The 20,800-nt window shown below is 33.8% G+C and overlaps 1 protein-coding gene across 4 annotated transcripts in view; it reads left to right on the top strand.

Annotated features, from left to right (window-relative positions):
- Positions 1-20,800, top strand: part of LOC149803284 (diacylglycerol kinase epsilon-like) — a 211,615-nt gene that overhangs the window by 160,864 nt on the left and 29,951 nt on the right. For all 4 annotated transcript variants that reach the window (XM_089952971.1, XM_089952970.1, XM_089952968.1 and 1 more), the window contains one exon: positions 14,549-14,660. In XM_089952971.1, coding sequence (XP_089809097.1) covers positions 14,549-14,660 — 112 coding nt within the window. The remainder of the gene's footprint in view (positions 1-14,548; positions 14,661-20,800) is intronic.

Here is a 20,800-nt window from a genome sequence, read left to right as displayed (position 1 = left end):
TTGAGACCTCAATAGGCACCTGTTTAACTCCAAAATGTTTGTCTGGCCATTTTATAATATTTTGTTACTTTTATATGGATACACACTGCAATACATTTCACAAATACAACTTGAAATGGAGATAAATTTTTACAACATCACTTTGAAATCTATAGTTTTAAGTTATAAAACATATTTTTAGAAATTACTTTACTTTTTCAAAGGATGCTTTATCTTTTTAATTGACTCTACTTAATGAGTGACTAGGGTGGGGTCTTGAAAGCAGCTTTTACTTGATATATGGTAGAAAGAAGTATTTTTTTTGTTTTTAGTACAGGATTGCATTGCCAGCAGCCATCCCATGTTTTTAACATTTTGATCTTTCTTTGCTGCAGGACACAAACAGTAAAATTTTGTCACAATACTTACTTCTCTTATGGTAAACCCAAATGCTTGATGGTAAATCCTTCCCTACTTTTCAGAACACTGTAGGACTTGTCCCACTGCTTATCTTAGAAGAAATATAAATGAACCCCATCCTAACCTTCCACCCATTTTGGATAAATCCTTCACTAATAATGAAGTAATTATTTGCTGCAAACTTTCTTTTGCAGACATTCCTAAAATTCTCTTTTTGAATGACTTTCTTTTTCATTTGACATTGCTTACTTGTTTATGTAGGTTGCATAAGAACTGTTTGATGTAAAATAAATAGAATTCTTCAGTTGCAGTGTAATTTGACACTTTTCCCAAATAATTTTCATCTCTGGTAGACATGACTGGTAGATATGAGTGGTAGACATGACTGAAATAATTGTACCTTGCATCTACATTTTGCAATAAATTGAATGTTTACAATTTTAAAAATGGTCTCCTAAATTTGATTCAACACTGATAACATTTCTTACACAAGACTGATTCACAGTCATGCTAAAATTTATAGCAAAGTCAGCAAATCTGACTACATCAGAGTGATTCACAATTGTACTTTGCAGATAATGGTGGAAGTTTATGTGTGAAAATTTACAATAAGCTTAACATTTTGTCATCACCAGCTTAGCACTAGGTCTCTGACCAGTTAAAACAAATGTGCAGTTTATTTTTCAGATCAAGCCATAACATAATAAAAAAAGAAAAAGAAAAAGTTATTGCAACACAAGGCAATAGCATAAGTAGGTAAATTCAACAAGGATTCCATTGGTCAGAATGAAACCATGTGATCAGGTTGAGCTACATTTAATATAAACTGTGTTTGGAGAACTACTTTTTCCTGAATTAGTGTAGTCTTGCACTTAACAAGGATTCTGCTTTTATTTTATATTTGGCATAATTTGTTCAGTCCTCAATTTTATGAATACTAGTTCTGGAATTAATAAGAAAATCCAATGGCTTCATCTACTTGCAATTGTGACAATTTTTTAAAATTTCTTAATTAAATGAGCATCATAATCTGGAAATAACAATTCTATCTATCTACCTACCTACCTATCTGTCTGTCTATCTATCTATCTATATCTACCTACCTGTCTGTCTGATCTATTTATCTATCTATCTATCAATCTATCTACCTACCTGTCTGTCTATCTAGCTATTTATCTGTCTGCACACTTTTACCCCTCACATACACTAAAAATAGCATTTCTTGTAAAGCGTTGGTAAAAAGCAATTTGATATATAATTGCTGTTGGTATACCAAATTGTGATCTGCCCATGGCACATTAATTCGCATATGTAAATATTTTTTCAACATAAGGTTATAATTCAACAGTGGGATATTACTTCCATATTATCTAAGACCGCTCCAGTGGCCTAGTGGTTAGAGCATCCACCTCAGATGCGGGAGAGTCATACCAAAGACTTAACAGCTGCCTGCATTAAGAGGTAAGTGTTAGGACTGGTTGGCCTGGTGTCAGGATAATGTGACTGGGTGGGACATCATGCTACATGTCTGCGACATGATGCCCCAGCGCTAGACATAACTATAAACTACCACACTGCAGACATCGTAGCGATATGACTGAAAAATTGTTAAAGCTACGTTAAAAATCCAAATCACACACACTCCATATTACCTAAATATATGATGAATTTCCACTGTTTAATCAGTAGTGATATACTCTCTGCTTTCACTTTGATATCTCTTTTGGTTAAGAGAAAGAATGTGAGGAAGTCTGTGGAGTGAGAGGGAGAAAAAAAAACCTGAATTTGCACCAAGTAATTTACAAGAACCTGTGACTTCATAATCATTAGTTATTCATGTTTCATGGGATTTATAAAACATTGTTCACAATACCAGTGACACAATGTGCCTGTCAGGACTGCATGATACATTTATTAGCTGTGAGGAAGACACATATTGTAATCTGTTTCATTCTTTGTTGGCTTTTCTTTTCTTCCTGTTTTATAAAACCTATCAATAAGGGCCTAAAAACAGATTATCTAATATCAAAATGTCTGAAGGCCACTCAACCCCACCCCCAGAGCCTTTCTGTCTCACTGTGTTGGTTGGTAAGGCTGCAGTAATTGACCAAGAAAACATATGGATGAGCAATGACTAAATATCTTTATGGTATGTCTCCTCAACCCCTCTACAACATCTCTCTCACTATCTGGACTATAAAATCCATGAAAAAAAATTGATTTTGGTGGATTTTATACATGTGTTGTGCAACAATATCTCTGGGCCTATGAATGACGGCAAAATGTAGTGACATGAACCTACAGAAAGGGGAAACCTGAAAAGTAGGAGGATGGAAAAGATTTTTTTTTCTTGGTAGCTATGTTAATTAAAACATAATAATAACTTATATCAACTGTAAATACATTTAAATGTTTGAATTACCTCTTGTTGGTTCCTCATTTCACTTAGTTTATATTTCAATATGTTAGATGGTATGTGCATGGCTACATTCAATATTTAAGTAGTTCACTTTGATCTATTTGTAGTGCTCTACTTTCTTCATTTAAAACCATCTTTCATGTTTAAGTCATAAGTGCCTTATATTTATTTAATCAATATGAATGAAAATAGAAGATAAAAAAGATGCAACATTTTAATTTGCAAAATTGTGATTCCTTGCAAAAGGTAAAGAACTACATTTTGTAGTGAACACACTGGACAGGGCTGTGCACTGTTCACTCATTCTGTCAATACATAGTTGCTTGTAGTCTGTCTTATCTGTGCTGGAAATGCAAGTAGTATGTGTATGTGTATGTGTATTTGTATGTGATATAAATAAAATACATATATAATGTGCATGTTATATCTTTGATATACTATTAGAATGATACAGTGTACCTACTATATATATATATATATATATATATATATATATATATATATATATATATATATATATATATATATATATATACACACATATATACAGACACACACACATACGTACATGCATATAAGTCAAGTCCAACTGCACTAACTACTAGACCTGCTGTCACATAATGTGCTGGCAGATCTAGGTCTTTGGAATTTGTTAGCAGTAATCACTGTGCCATAGCCTTTAACTAAGCAACTCTGCTTTCTGGCAATTTATTATAGAAATTTGGATATTATTCCTATGCCAAACAACTCTGAGGTCACGCATGTATGTTAGGAGTTCCAAATGCATGGCCCCCTTACTTTATTAATTTTCATTACTTACTGAAATCAATCTATCTCTTGGTAGTAATTTCAAACTAAGCATAATTCTTTCATAAAAAGTATTTTAAAGTGTACTTTTGCAAAGCATAAAATTGCTCATGCTGATTGGAGGACTTCCATTGTCAGGTTTTCTATTTTGGAGGTGTGTATTTTGAACATTGTAAAGCTGTTCAGTTTCTGAGGTAAGTTTCTTTTACCTGTAGTCTGCAATCCCATAGTGCCTAAATAGAAGTGGCTGCTTTTAAAAAACACCAAAGCTTGTGAAGTTTACAGAGTAATCAATAGAACAAACAACATTGACATTGATCTGCTGGTGGATTATGTAATGACTAATAAGGGTAAGTGTTGTTTGCAGTTGGATTCAACTTGTACATGAGTACCGGTATATAACAATTGTTGCAGGTGTAGACCAGAACCTCACTTACAAATCTGACTTTTCAGCAGAGTATCAGCAAACTAACATATTGAAGGACAAAGCTGCCAAAACTTGGAAGTTAAAGTGGTAATTAAAGCAATGGTTTATGGCAGATTAAGTTACTGGATGCACTCACTTATAAGCCAGGTCCAACTCCAAAAACATAGACCTTTGTCTGACATTGCATAATGCATCAACATATCAGGGTCTGTACATAGACCTTTGTCTGATATCATGGTCTGTACATAGACCTTTGTCTGATATCATGGTCTGTACATAGACCTTTGTCTGACATTGCATAATGCATCAACATATCAGGGTCTGTACATAGACCTTTGTCTGATATCATGGTCTGTACATAGACCTTTGTCTGACATTGCATAATGCATCAAAATATCAGGGTCTGTACATAGACCTTTGTCTGATATCATGGTCTGTACATAGACCTTTGTCTGACATTGCATAATGCATCAACATATCATGGTCTGTACATAGACCTTTGTCTGACATTGCATAATGCATCAAAATATCAGGGTCTGTACATAGACATTTGTCTGTCATTGCATAATGCATCAAAATATCAGGGCCTGTACATATACCTTTGTCTGATATCAGGGTCTGTACATAGACCTTTGTCTGACATTGCATAATGCATCAGAATATCAGGGTCTGTACATAGACATTTGTCTGACATTGCATAATGCATCAAAATATCAGGGTCTATACATAGACCTTTGTTTGACATTGCATAATGCATCAACATATCATGGTCTGTACATAGACCTTTGTCTGACATTGTATAATGCATCAAAATATCAGGGTCTGTACATAGACCTTTGTCTGACATTGCATAATGCATCAACATATCATGGTCTGTACATAGACCTTTGTCTGACAATGCATAATGCATCAAAATATCAGGGTCTGTACATAGACCTTTGTCTGACATTGCATAATGCGTCAAAATATCAGGGTCTGTGTTGTTTGTTCTACTGATTACAAACTGCATAGATCAGATCTGCCAGCACATTATACAACAGCAGATCTGGTTCTATGCAGTTTGCAGTTGGATTCAACCTTTATATGAGCAAATACAGTACTGTGATTTGTCAAGAGCTTAAAGCAAAAATAAACAAAGGTTATTCATCACTTGATATCTCTCAGTAGTTTCAATAAATTCTGACAATTCATGCCTTTTGTTAAAGGCAGTTGTGCTTAAGTGCCAGATAGATCATCAAACTTAAGATCTCTTTGTAGACTCAGTTTCTCAGATAGCTCTAACTGAAAAGTCATGTTACTTGGTATGTAGATGACACATTGATGAGATCATCAGGGTTTGGACAAAAGTTAGAGTGGCCTGTAATCTACTTTGAGGTGATCTGCATTTAGTTGGTGTGTTTAGCCCAATTTTGTGAATCACTATTCTGTACAGGTTTTACTTGCTATTCATATATGCATCAGAAGGAGAACTACACCACTTAGACAAAATTAGGTCACTGTGATATTATGTGCTTCAGTATTTTGATTTAAGTTTTAATGTCAGTAATACATAACCTGTTGCTGTTGAATGGCTGGCTCTTTTCTGGACCTTGACCTTATGATGAGATCTCATCCTCCCATACATTGAACTAGAAGGTTATGGTGTACCAGAATGTCCCTGGTCTAACCCATACATTGCCCATGCACACTGTCCTTACAGCAGACATTACAGCAGTTTTATTTTATGCTGAAGAGAAATTGCCTTTGCTTTGTGCATTAACATTGCAGTTTGAGATTTTTCCTTATGTGCTTCACTTTCATCATATGGTATTACCATTGATCAAGCATTTTTACGTACAAATTTATCTCTCTCACTCTCTTTCTCTCTCTCTCTCTCTCATTATTTGTATTTTTACCAGTTACATTTTGTATACCATTGCATCTAGGTTCTTACTCAACAGAGATGTTAGTGTAACCATTACTGCTGAGAAATATTTTCTTGCATGGGTAGTATTTAGTAAAATATCCCTATCCTTGCCAAATTTGGTCTGTGGACTCATTTACTTTCTGCTTATTTTTTATTACAATAATAAATGATAATAATTTTAATTTTTTATAATGTGACTTGTGCTATTTGTATCACAGAAAAGCATGTCACATACCAGTTTTTCCTTTTGTTTATTTTTAATAATTTTCAGTATTATTTGATTATTTTATTTCTTCAATCATCAGTACTCATCTTAGCATTGCTTACCTTTTTGCATTAAAACATCAATGAATGTTTTAATTCTATGAGACAACACCTTGAAGGGGTGAGTTCTTGCTGTTTTCATTTTGGTGTTTACTTAGTCCATGCAAATAATTTCTACAGTATAATTTACTTTTAATGAAAGGACTTCTGTGTCTGCCTCCAAGTTGACTTTGTCTATGAGAGGTGGAACCTCCAAGTGAAGTCTTGGCTTTCATACCTCCTTTAATGACCTATCTTGCAATCTATTCTCCCAGAGTTGGATTAATCACATTTAAGTCATGGTGCAGATCCATGTCAGCATGTTGACAGGAATGGATATCATTGGATGGCTCAGCATCGCACACAATATGAAGACATGATCATATTAATAACACTGTATTCATTCAAAGGCATCATGCAAAAGAAAATTCACAGATGCTTTTGGTAAGAGCAAAGATTTGAGAAAAATCAATGATTTGAAAAGCTCTGCGTCAACGTCATTGACTTTTCTGCACAAGCAGAGCATTCAATGTCATTGACTTTTTTGCACATGCAACACCTAAACCATCTAAGCATGGTGGCGGAACCTTGTTTTCAAACTCAGTTTGTGCACTAATCACTAGATCAGGAAAAACTCAACTGTTCTTGAATAGGTTTTATGATTGTTAATATGGGATCAGTTGTACTTGATTGCAACATCAGCTGATGATCATCCGTATTATGATGTTTTAAAGGATGTTCATAAAGCATTAAAAAGCGGTGGTGTTACCACCATTGATTTCTTTTCCACCATTGACAAAGCACCTACCATCCATGATTTGATGCAAACAATAACAATCTTGTTGTGTACAATGATTTGATGCTTGAAAATCAAGTTGGTCCTACACAGATATTTTTACAATGCTGGAAGAAAAACACTGATGCCATCCATTTGACTCAACAATAACCATGTGTACCTAAAGTAATCCAAGACAACTGTCTTATGCTAATGATATTTTGTAGTATTGATGCACATGGTCTTGGAAATATTCATTGGACTTGGTGTGCTACTGACCATATATGGGATAAATTTCGTGAAATATTTGTGCAGATAGCCTCAGACCCATATAGTTTTTTTTACCATTGCTTTGACCAGAACTTGTCAGGGTAAATATCAAGTGAGTCTGGATGTGTCAATTTAACAGTAAAAAACAACCAGCAGTGATTTCATAGCAGAGTCTGGGAAGCAACGATGTAAAGCTGATCAAGAACAGAGAGAATTGATTCAAAATGTGATAGAAGGATGCAAAAAAGTCAAAGATATGTTACAGTCATGACAGACTGCATGACTTCACAGCCAGGTTTGTACAGACATTTGCACTGCTGATTAAATGCACAAAGGAAATAGGTGAACATGCTGAGGATATTAAAATGGCCACACAGGCCACTGTGGAACAAGTCACAGAGCTATTAGGAACAGAAGAAGCACCTGGTCTAATTCATAATGTGCATCAAATGTACCAAAGATATAAAAAAGCTACAAGAACAACTGCAGAGACTATCATGCATTTGCCACAGGTGATTGAGGAAGTCAAAGAAGACCTTGGTGATATTGGATAAGCTGTTATTGTACTGGTCAAACGCACAGAGGAACTTGATGAAGATGTTAGAGAGGCAGTTGCTAGGATACCAGACGTGCCAACTGAATAAAAGTTGCAGTTGAAAACACAGCTTCAATACTTTAATGAAGTAGCTCGCCAGGCGATCTTCACAAATCCTGTAAAAGTTGCTCTTAATAGACCACCAAACTGGGAACAGTACGTGATAAAAAAGCCATCAAAGACACATGCTAGTTACATGAATATTGAATTGCCTCAAATAATATTTAGGGAGTTTACTGGAAAGAAATGAGCTACCAGAAAGATGTACTGCACCCACACTGGAGCAACAATTATAACAAAGACATGTAGAACCATTAAGTGAAGAGTTCGATGCAAAAATTGCATGGAAAACACAAGCAAAAAGGGATGTGGTCTAGTTAAACTGGCAAAATGGAAAATACCAGCCCAAACAAAAGTATCCTTTATCTACCATGTCAGGAAGCTGATCAAGAATGGGAATGTTATTATATGAGCCAACCACCACCACCAAGACTAACCCAATTTGAATGATCTTTTATATCAAGAAAGGTATTTCACGTCCTCACCAAATGAGGAACTAAGACAATAACAAAGGTGAGAAAGATATGTTGCCCCAGCACCTCCATCTACTCCTGCACCCACAGAGGAAGAAGAAGAAAAGAAAGGAAGCAGCCTTGGTGAATTATGTGACACTTAAAACCTTGCAGTTTGATTGGAAACACTTGTATGATCAGTTCATGTGGGCAACAATGCAACTAAAGTTATTAATGAAGCCACATTGATTTGTAAGCAGTTGCTCACCAGTGATACTCATGATGTATATGATGAAGTTCATTCGCCTATGATGAGCTCTGAGCTGAGATGGTGCATGTGCTACATGAAATATATGCTACTATGCAACAGATAGTTGAAAATACAGCCGAGAGTGTTACCTCAATGATTACAATCTCATCCATAAAGCCAGAATTCAGTGTGACTTTTTCTGCACCTGTGACTGCTGAGGAATCGCATAGGCTTTAAATCACACTAGCTTTATTGTGAATTAGTTTTGATGCAACTGCATTCATGAGTACACACATATTCTGAATTGTTAGCAGCCATACAGAGCAGTCTCGATAGAATCAGTAAATTGTACTCAGTGGCATTCGAGGATAAAATGAATCAGTGCGATCGAGTTTGAGACTATGCTGGCAGAAATGGAAAATCACAGACAGTTACAAGCACAAATAAGGAACAACATGGATTTGCAAAAAGCTAAAGTCCGATAAAAACAACCCACAATTTTCATGCAGAGAACTGGTTTACTGATCCAAACAACAGCTGCCATTGTAAGTTGCCTGGCAGTATCAGTTGGTACTGTATGCAACCAAACGCATAAGCAATATCAAAGGCTGGGGTTTTACCCTTTTTTTGGGGCTCTGACATCAGTCAAAGACTCTATATCCCATGACTGGGTCACATGTGGGCATAATTTAAACTGATGAACATGCAGTGGTCACATATGGGCTAACTATGTCATGGGGAGGTAGAAGTTAAGATGGGTGATAGGAACCTTAAAGAGGTGAGTGGGGCAGAATGAGCACTTTCAGACTAATGATTTGAATAATTTACAAAAATACTCTAGCTAGGATACAAATGTATAAACCTAAAAAGAAACTCTTCGGTATCAAATCTTAACTTTAACTTTATAATATAGTGATTTGATTCACTTTAATTTAAGCTTGACCAATCATTGACCTATTGACCAATCATTTCATCTTAAGTGTAGACTTAACTTAAAGACTAATGTAGACAAAATTGGGTCCAGGAATAATTATATCTCATTTCTTTTGATATGAATGTCCTTATCTCTGAATCAAGTGCAATTAAATGTTAACAAAACTTAACGAATTTGTTGCATTATTATTATTATTATTATTATTATTATTGTAAAGTTTATATAAGCCATATATGAATGAAAATTGTGATTTGATTGGTGAAACACAAGGTAAAAAGAACATGACCTCTAATTGGTGTCCATCATAGCTTCACATAGGACTGTAGAGATATGACTTTAATCAGATTGGACCAATTCCGTATACTGTACATATATAATTTGGTATTTGCCCAATTATGGATCAAAACGGGTCTTTTTTTTGATTACATAGAAATGGTGCCATAGACTAATGTAAAATTTGTATCTGAAATGTACTTTTCTCTGTTGTTTCCATTATTACTGACTTCTATGTTTGAGTTAACCATGATTTCAGTCAGCTGCCTTGAAATTTCTTGGACTGATTTGCTGTCATTTTGAGACATGACATATGTTCCTATCAGTTATTTCAGCTGACATCTACCCATTACCCATGCAAGACCCTTGACATTGCTTGTTGGGTGAACCCCTTATGGAGAAGACTGCTTCACTTGTTAGATCACAAATTCTGACAGATTTTGTATGATTTTATTTTTTTAAAAAGGGTTAACATAGTTGTTGATGGAACTGGGCTTTACATCAGACAGTTTATACGACCTTAAGGATGATGTATGTGTTTTAGGATAAGCTCAACCATATGTTCTAGCTTATAAGGCAGGTCTAACTGTAAACTGTATAGATTCAGATCTATCATCGCATAATGCACTGGCAGATGTGGATCTATGCAGTCTGTTAAAAGTAATCAGTGGAACAAACAACATGTATTATGCATTATTCACCAGCATATCCGGGTCTGTGCTGTTTGCAATTTTACCCAATCTATAAGTGAGTATATACAGTATTTTAATGGTGTATTTACAATGTGTTATATGAGTAACTTTGTTTGATAAAAATACTAAAAATCTTGAAAATGCCATCCTATTGTTAGTCAAGTACTGTGTGTAAAAGGCACAGAGAAAGGAGGCTTCTTTATGTAACCAAAAGCTCTTTTCAGGTAAATCGCTTGTTGTGTCTGGGATGATGAAGAAGTGAATTGTATTCATTCCATTAATTATTTGAAACATACCCTATTCTAAATGCGATCCAGACCTTTGGGTGTGAAAAGGGTTTTATTTGACAGCTTGGGTGTGAAAAGGGTTTTATTTGACAGCTTGGGTGTGAAAATGGTTTTATTTGGCACCTTGGGTGTGAAAAGGGTTTTATTTGACAGATTGGGTGTGAAAAGGGTTTTATTTGGCAGCTTAGGTGTGAAAAGGGTTTTATTTGACAGTTTGGGTGTGAAAAGGGTTTTATATGGCAGCTTGGGTATGAAAAGGGTTTTATTTGGCAGCTTGGGTGTGAAAAGGGTTTTATTTGGCAGCTTGGGTGTGAAAAGGGTTTTATTTGACAGCATACAGTCATATTTCACATCTTATATCAACTTGAATGATAAATCAGCAAAGTAATCCTGCAGTTGTGTCATATGTATTGTGGAATGGCTTTCAACCACAATGATGGTAAAAATGTGCATAATTTTTTATCCACTAATTGGGATAAGATTGAAGGATAGCAGTTTAATAAAATCATCATCTAGTCAGATTATTCAAAACATTTTTTATATTAAATGATATTAAAGATTCTGCTTTTGTATTGTTCTATGCAAGGTATGATTTACTTCTCCAAAATTGAAAATAATGATCAACTGAAAGATAATGGCATTGGTAAATATGTTTAAATTCTGGACAGATTATAATTCAAGAATAAGGATATGAAATCACAGGGTGAATTGAACCATCAAAATCAGTTTCAGGCTAGAATTTGAGTAAGGTGCAGGCACTGGAATCACTTAGTTTTTCTCACAGACATAAGTTTTACTTAAAAAATTTCAAATGTAACCATAAAAATGTTTTTATGGCACATTTAGAAAATACAAGACTTTGTAATGCACATGTTTTTACCTAGTTATTGTTCACAGTTGCCTTGTTTTGCTCACAAATATCTTAAAGTTTAAATCATTATTGTTCATAGCAGTCAAGTTGAGACTGTTACCACACAATTTCAGCAAGTGGCCTGCTGATAGTGGTATTTGAAAAATGATAATGGAATATTCAATGTTAGTAAATTGGTTCTGGAGGTATAGTTCATCAGTAACCATGATATGTCTAGCAAGCTGAGTCCTCAAATTTCATCCATATCTTGTGAAATTGAAAGAGTAATGAAATTAAGCAATTAACATAAAAATATCTTCACTATATAAGTTTTTTCACAAGTCTACAGTTTATCATATTGTCTGTAGCTACTGTAAAACATTATCATTATAAAAGGTTTTTCACAAGTCTACAGATTACTCTGTAATTACTGTAAAACATTTAATATATATAAAGTTATTCATAAGTCTACAGATTACTCTGTAATTACTGTAAAACATCTTTACTATATAAAGTTATTCAAAAGACTACAGATTACTCTGTAATTACTGTAAAACATCTTTAATATATATAAAGTTATTCATAAGTCTACAGATTACTCTGTAATTACTGTAAAACATCTTTAATATATATAAAGTTATTCATAAGTCTACAGATTACTCTGTAATTACTGTAAAACATCTTTAATATATATAAAGTTATTCATAAGTCTACAGATTACTCTGTAATTACTGTAAAACATCTTTAATATATATAAAGTTATTCATAAGTCTACAGATTACTCTGTAATTACTGTAAAACATCTTTAATATATATAAAGTTATTCATATATCTTCAGATTACTCTGTAATTGCTGTAAAAGATCTTTAATGTATATAAAGTTATTCATAAGTCTACAGATTACTCTATAATTACTGTAAAACATCCTTAATATATATATATATATATATAAAGTTATTCATAAGTCCTCAGATTACTCTGTAATTACTGTAAAACATCTTTGATATATATAAAGTTATTCATAAGTCCTCAGATTACTCTGTAATTACTGTAAAACATGTTTACTATAAAAAGTTATTCAAAAGTTTACAATTTATTGTATTTTCTGTAGTTACTGTAAAACATATTTGCTGTACAAATTTATGCACAAATCTACAGATTACTGTAATTGGGGGCGCTCACCAATTAATATGTACTTTAGAGAGAGTGACGTATGTAAGGTGAAGTAGTTTGCATTTAAAACATGCACAATGGAGAGAATGCTGGCATACCTATATGCTACAGTAATGTAATGTGGATGATATTTCTTTAAATATTGTACTTTTGGAAATTTTACATCATTTAAGCACTCTGCTAACTAAAATGACTGCTCCCTTGTGTTAAAAAATCAGCCTGAAGTAGTCTAAAGTACACTATACATAGCAGCTATTAAAATAGGGAAAATGAATTTTGCCAGACTAGACAATACTAGCTTCTGGATGTGCAATGAATGAATTACCAAATATGTAAAATGTAAACAAAGTTATCGGCTCTTTTTTATACAATTTACCTTTGAATTTCAGGAAGTGAAAATGACCAAGTAGAGCTAGCACTTTTTTGAAAGGTTCACATTTGAAGTAAGGCCAAGCTGTATACTCTATAACCCATAGTACACCCGTCAATCATACATCTTTTAATTATACCTAAGATATACAAGGTCTTTTTTAAATAGCCAGTATAACCAGTGAGGAAAGCCAGGGAAATTCTTTTTCTTTAAAATCTTAAACCCTATGCAAAATGCGAAACTGTATAGCGCCACCAATTACTGTAAAACAGCTTTACTATATAAAGTTATTCCTAAGTCTACTGATTGCTTTGTAATTACTGTAAAACATCTTTATAAAGTTATTACAAGTCTACAGCTTACTGTATCATCTGTAATGTATGTACTCTTAACACCAAATCTCATCCACACCCACCTAGACCAACCAGGTCAGATGCCTTGTTGTGTAGACCAGCCAGGTCAGATGCCTTGTTGTGTAGACCAGCCAGGTCAGATGCCTTGTTGTGTAGACCAGCCAGGTCAGATGCCTTGTTGTGTAGACCAGCCAGGTCAGATGCCTTGGTGTGTAGACCAGCCAGGTCAGATGCCTTGGTGTGTAGACCAGCCAGGTCAGATGCCTTGGTGTGTAGACCAGCCAGGTCAGATGCCTTGGTGTGTAGACCAGCCTGGTCAGATGCCTTGGTGTGTCCTTGGAAAAGCTCTTAGCTCCCATTTTTGTGGCATGATAAAGTCAATAAATAATGTCTTAAAAGTGTCCATAAAGCCACACACACACACACACACACACACACACACACACACACACAATCACCCTTACTATTGCCAGTCAGTTAAGTAGTATGTGCAGTGGTGGTTGTTTATTTATTTCTGACATCCTTTACATTTTAATTCCTTCAGTGAAAATTGACTATGTAATCTCCCCTTATTTGTGTTCAGAAAATGGCAGACAATTCAATAGTTGGTGAATCTATAGTTTGTCTGTAATGAGTTAATGCAAACTTGATAGATTTATGTGATAATAGATCTGGGTCTGTAATCATTTCAGTTTTGTGTGTATTATGCACAGTTTAATAGTGTATATGTAGAGAATTATCGATTCGTTTTTCCAATAGGCAAAGCCTGAATTACCCTCAGTGGGTCACTGTTACACTCATTGTTATTTAGCATCTTTAATATGATACAGTACTCGTGGATAATAATAAAAAAGTAGCACAAGGGTGAATAGGAGGCTAATTAATGACCTGGGCTCCCAAACTCAAGATTTGCATGCATTAGGTTCCTTCATTAGATCATATTTCCCTTCCAGGTATGACGATGGACTACTGGAGGTGGCAGCCATCTACTCATCTTTTCATATTGCACAGTTACAGGTGGGTCTAAGCTCACCTGTCTGTCTTGGACAAGCAAAAACTGTGAAGGTATGAATTTACATCACTATTATAATGCAATGCTATCTAATTATTCTTGTTTGTCCAGTACAAAATTTCACAATGACTACTCAGGTGGGCTAGTGGTTGGAGCGTCCACCTTGGTTGCAGGTGGTTGCAGGTTTGCCATACTAAAGACTTATAAAAAGGGTACTAGCAGCTGCCTCACAAGATGCTCAGCGTTAAGAGATTTAGTGTTAGGATTGGTGTCAGAATAATGGGACTGGGTGGGACATCATGCTATATGTTTGTGTCATGATGGCCCAGTGCTAGACATCACTTTAAACTGTCACACTGCAGACATCATAGTGATATGACTGATTTTTTTTTTAAAGCTATGTTAAAAATCCAAAATTACACATGCACACACACACACACACACACACACACACACACACAAATTCACCTATTAATATGTTGAATTACTCCTTTTAGTGGATGAATTAATCTTAAGTTTATCATATCACCAGTAAATTAACCCATTGATTGTGTCAGACTAAAGTGGAGGTGGTATCAGCGAAAGTTGAATAAATGTGACTTGGTTTTCTAGATTGCGAGACTAGACTAAAACTATTTCATTACTTTAAAAGCATAGATTTCCCCTGGCTCAGAGTTTAGAAGGCATCACATAATCTTGCACCATCTCAAGATCTGATTGAGTGGTTGGCCTTGGAGTCTGCTTGACAGGGAATGACATTTGAAGTTTGATCTCTGATTGATCATATAATGTCTGCTGACAGTAACTATATAACTCTTAGATCTAAGATCTATTCAGCCCATGGTCATCGTGTAGGTAGGTGTTCAGTTGTTGTTTTTCATGTTGTTTGAGACCATTTGATAATATTAGTGAAAGTTCTGCCTACTTGACCATTTAAGCTCATATGCAGTAACTTGGACCAATCATTCAATTTACAAGCATGGCCAGCACCATGCTATCTGATGGCTTGAATAGTTTATCAAGTTATCATTGCAGATCCTTTCTTTTGATTTGCCAGTTTTAAGTAATTGTCATTCCCATTTTGTATTGGAAGCCCATTCTTGTACTTTGTTTGTGTTTACTAAAAGTAGCTGCAAGTTTTCTTTTAAATAAAAGCCTGGAATTTCTGTATATAATCCTCTTATTGATACTTTAATCCTCTTATTGATACTGTATCTAATCCTCTTAATGGTAATGTATATAATCCTCTTATTGATACTGTATCTAATCCTTTTATTGATAGTGTATCTAATCCAGTGTTTCTCAAACTTTTTTGTCTTGCGGCACACCAAAATGATCAAAAAACTTTCACGGCACACCTGAAAAGATTTAACAATTTTTGTGGTGAAGAACTTATTTATTTTTACATATATAATTAATTTTAAATTTAATGTGAAGGATGTGCCTGCTTTCAAGAGCAAATCAGGTTGAAGCAAGGCTCCAAAGACGACAAACAAGTACGCATTTCATCATTGATTTTAAGAAGTCTCTCTCTCTTTTTCAATTTGATTTCAGTCAATGCTGAAAATCCAAACTCTCAAAACCATGAAGACACAAATGGCAGAATTACTTTGATTCCTTTTGAACTGATTGCAGGATATGACTTCTTGATTGAGATCCAAAATTCATCCAGGCTCTTTTCGGGAAATGTTGACTGAAAAAATTTATAGTGTTTTTAAATCAATGAGCTGTTCTTCTTCAGTTGTAAGATTTGTAGTTTCATTGTTTCCGAATGGATTGATCACCCATCCATATTCATATTCGCGTTATGAAAGGAACCAATGAATGACAGACTGACAGAGTTTGCGTTTTTATATATGTTACTTTTTAAATTTTGTGACATTTATTTACTATTTAATTTTTTGATATGTTCAAGGTTTCAAAACACTAGCAGTTTATGATATTTTTTAAAACTCCCACGGCACACCTGCAAATCTCGCACACAGTTTGACAATCACTGATCGAATCCTTTTATTGAGACTGTATCTAATCCTTTTATTGATAGTGTATCTAATCATTTCATTGATACTGTATCTAATCCTTTTATTGATAGTGTATCTAATCCTTTTATTGATACTGTATCTAATCCTTTTATTGATACTGTGTCTAATCCTTTTATTGATACTGTATCTAATCCTTTTATTGATAGTGTATCTAATCATTTTATTGATAGTGTATCTAATCCTTTTATTGATACTGTATCTAATCCTTTTATTGATACTGTATCTAATCCTTTTATTGATAGTGTATCTAATCCTTTTATTGATACTGTATCTAATCATTTTATTGATACTGTATCTAATCCTTTTATTCATACTGTATCTAATCATTTTATTGATACTGTATCTAATCCTCTTATTGATACTGTATCTAATCCTCTTATTGATAATGTATTTTATCCTCTTATTGATAGTGTATCTAATCCTTTTATTGATACTGTATCTAATCATTTTATTGATACTATATCTAATCCTCTTATTAATTCTGTATCTAATCCTTCTATTTACTATCTAATCCTCTTATTGATAGTGTATCTAATCCTTTTATTGATTCTGTATATAATTCTCTTATTGATACTGTATCTAATCCTCTTATTGATACTGTATCTAACCCTCTTATTGATAGTGTATCTAATCTTCGTATTGATACTGTATCTAATTCTCTTATTGATACTGTATCTAAACCTCTTATTGATAGTGTATCTAATCCTCTTATTAATACTGTATATAATCCTCTTATTGATAGTGTATCTAATCCTTTTATTGATACTGTATCTAATCATTTTATTGATACTGTATCTAATCCTCTTATTGATACTGTGTCTAATCCTCTTATTGATAGTGTATCTAATTCTCTTATTGATACTGTATATAAACCTCTTATTGATACTGTATCTAATCCTCTTATTGATACTGTATCTGAACCTCATATTGATAGTGTATCTAATCCTCTTATTGATGCTGTATCTAATCCTCTTATTGATAGTATATATAATCCTCTTATTGATAGCGTATATAATCCTCTTATTCATAGCGTATCTATTCCTCTTATTGATGCTGTATCTAATCCTCTTATTATACTGTATATAATCCTTGTATTGATACTGTATCTAATCCTCTTATTGATAGTGTATCTAATCCTCTTTTTGATGCTGTGTCTAATCCTCTTATTGATACTGTATATAATCCTTGTATTGATACTGTATCTAATCCTCTTGTTGATAATGTATCTAATCCTCTTATTGATACTGTATCGGATTCTCTTATTGATACTATACCTAATCCTCTTATTGACAATTATGAAAATTTACCTGGTAATCTATGTTAGATTAGTCGTATCAGCACAAAGGATGCTTTAAATGGATTCCAATGAGAGATTGTAGCCAATTATCTTTCTGATAGGTGGAGCCAAAGAAAAACCGAGTCCTGATATTAGGTTATCCTCAGACCTTTTCATTAGCCAGAATAACGTATTGTTGACCAGAAAACAGATTTGTATTCAAACCTTTATTAAAAAATGTAAAAATGTCATATATTAGGTGAACAAATGTGAAATAAAATGATCATGAAGAGGTAGATAGACTCAGTATAAATTTATGATTACCTCATCGAACAGAGCCAGGCTTCATATAAATAAATGATTAATACATCATTGAACAGATTTTTTATGTGTGAGTGAGTGTGTGTGTGTGCATGCATGAACATGTTTTTGTGTGTGTGTGTGTGTGTGTGTGTGTGTGTGTGTGTGTGTGTGTTACTCAGAAACAATTCCATTTTAAAATATTATATATGTTCTGTAGCGAAAAATTCAAATCTAAACTTATAAATCTTATTGCAAACTGTCATTGCAAAATTGAATTTAACTCACCAATACAGCTTTATTTAGACCATGATAATAATACCTCTCCTTTTGTCCCTCCCAAGTAATATTTGGGTACAGGTTGTCTGAATAAAAAAAAAATAGAACATTTCACTTCCAGCAAATCTGACATGTATCATCACACACACTCATACACACACACACACACACACATACACACACACACACACACACACACACACACACACATGCACACACACACTGACACACACACACACACACCCTCTGTGCATCTCCCTCTCTTATGTATGGGCTTTACTAACAGATTTAAATAAGAAGCACAGTCATCATAATAAAGATAATAATACTCTGTCTGTTTTAACCAAAATTTATTTTCTGGAGGAGGGAGCAGTAAAATAGCCAACTGTTTCATTTATATGACGCATGAAAACACTTGTCTAGGGCAACATGATTGAACACATATTGTCATAGGCCTCAAACCTGACAATAAAAAGAACAAAAACAGTTTAATATAATACAGATATGATTTTACCATTATAAATATATCAAATATATGTTTAACATAAAAAATATTCAATGAGAATCTTGTTTATTTCCAAACTAAACATCTGAAATCATTTCAAAGAAAGTCTAAATTTTTTACTAAATTACCCCACCAAATAACTATCTAAAAAATTATTCAGAAAAAAATTCCTGAATGGTCCATAATTGATATAAATCTGTTGAAAAATAATTTCAGAAAAGAATCACAAAGTTAATTGCTTGAAAATGGTGAATATTTCATTCTTATGAAGAAACGAGAAAATATGATTTTTTCCTTTTTCAGGAACAATATGAACAATTATGTCCAATATTTGCTTATCTCTTGATTAGCTCCTTCTTTCTGCCCAGATAACTTTGCTCCTTATATTTTTTAACTCATTTCTTGCCGCTGATAATGTCCATAATCAATACAATTGAAACATTTTGTAAGCAAAATGAAGATGCTGTCTTTTTATTGCTTGTTTCTTAAGCAGGAAGTAAACCAGAAATAATCATGGACCACTTTATTCCATGCTGCCACCTATAAGTTTAAAGGGAAGATAACAGATCCTTCATTGTACTTATACAGCTTTTCAAGTTGGAAAACTTGTATTTCAAATTATCAGCACACAGACTTTTTCTTCAAATGTCATTCATTTTTACTTTTTACTTTTTTATCTTTTTATTTCCTATTACTTTATTTTGGTTGATACAATGCATATTAACAAAACAGACATGTTGTCTTCTGACATGTCTTGTTTCTTTCCATCATGCCATAAATTTGAGCTGAAGAACAGGCTGACTGTTACTTAAATAATTTGATCATATGTTTGGCAAATGTTAAGAAGTTAGAGAACATAGCAGGTGTACCAGTCTTGCATAAACTGTTAAAAGTCTGGCATAACTTGACTTGTGGTTTTTCAGTCTGGTATAAAAATCCACTGCCAGTTTAAAAACTAATTGACAAAGCTGTTATAAGTGTTTGAGATGTCAAGAGTATGTATGAACCATGGTAAATTAGTTAGGGCTTCAATTAGCAGAAAGAAATAGAGATTGGATAATTGAACAAACATCAAGGTCTTTGCCTTACATGACACTTGCAGTAGTATTTATTTGGTGTCAGACAGGATTGCAGTTTTTTTGCTTAGCTTTTATAAGTTAAGATATTGTAAAAGCAAACAGAAAACAGACAAATGCCAAATAATAACAATTTCAGGCAGTTCAGCATTTCAGAGGCAGATACCACCCAAAAATAATATAAGAAATTAAATTTTGTCTATCACATGGAGATGTGTTTTTATCCCAGTGGTTAGGAAGTTGTCTTTCCATAACATATTTTGGGTGGGCTTGATTCTAGTTGCTTGAAAAGTAATTTATGTGGAGATCAGATCTTTTTGAGTCCAACTCATTTTCTTTATGCATTTTCCATTGCAGTGAGCATGATATGAATTAACAATTTTATTCATTAGGTTCAAATGTTTTTGGATTTCATGATTGCTGCAAGTTCACTCTAGCAATCACCAAAACCACCACTGGCAATTGATCACTGTAGCAGTCACCAAAACCACCACTAGCAATTGATCACTGTAGCAATCACCAAAATCACCACTGGCACTTGATTATTGTAGCAATCACCAAAACCACCACTGGCAATTGATCACTGTAACAATCACCAGAATCACCACTGGCAATTGATCACAGTAGCGCACCAAAACCACCACTGGCAATTGATCACTGTAACAATCACCAAAATCACCACTGGCAATTGATCACTGTAGCAATCACCAAAATT

This window comes from Sinohyriopsis cumingii, chromosome 3 (assembly GCF_028554795.1).
Source record: "Sinohyriopsis cumingii isolate HCF-2022 chromosome 3, ASM2855479v2, whole genome shotgun sequence".
Classification (NCBI taxonomy): domain Eukaryota; kingdom Metazoa; phylum Mollusca; class Bivalvia; order Unionida; family Unionidae; genus Sinohyriopsis; species Sinohyriopsis cumingii.
Note: the sequence above shows the minus strand (reverse complement) of the source record. Positions and strands in the feature narration are given on the sequence as shown.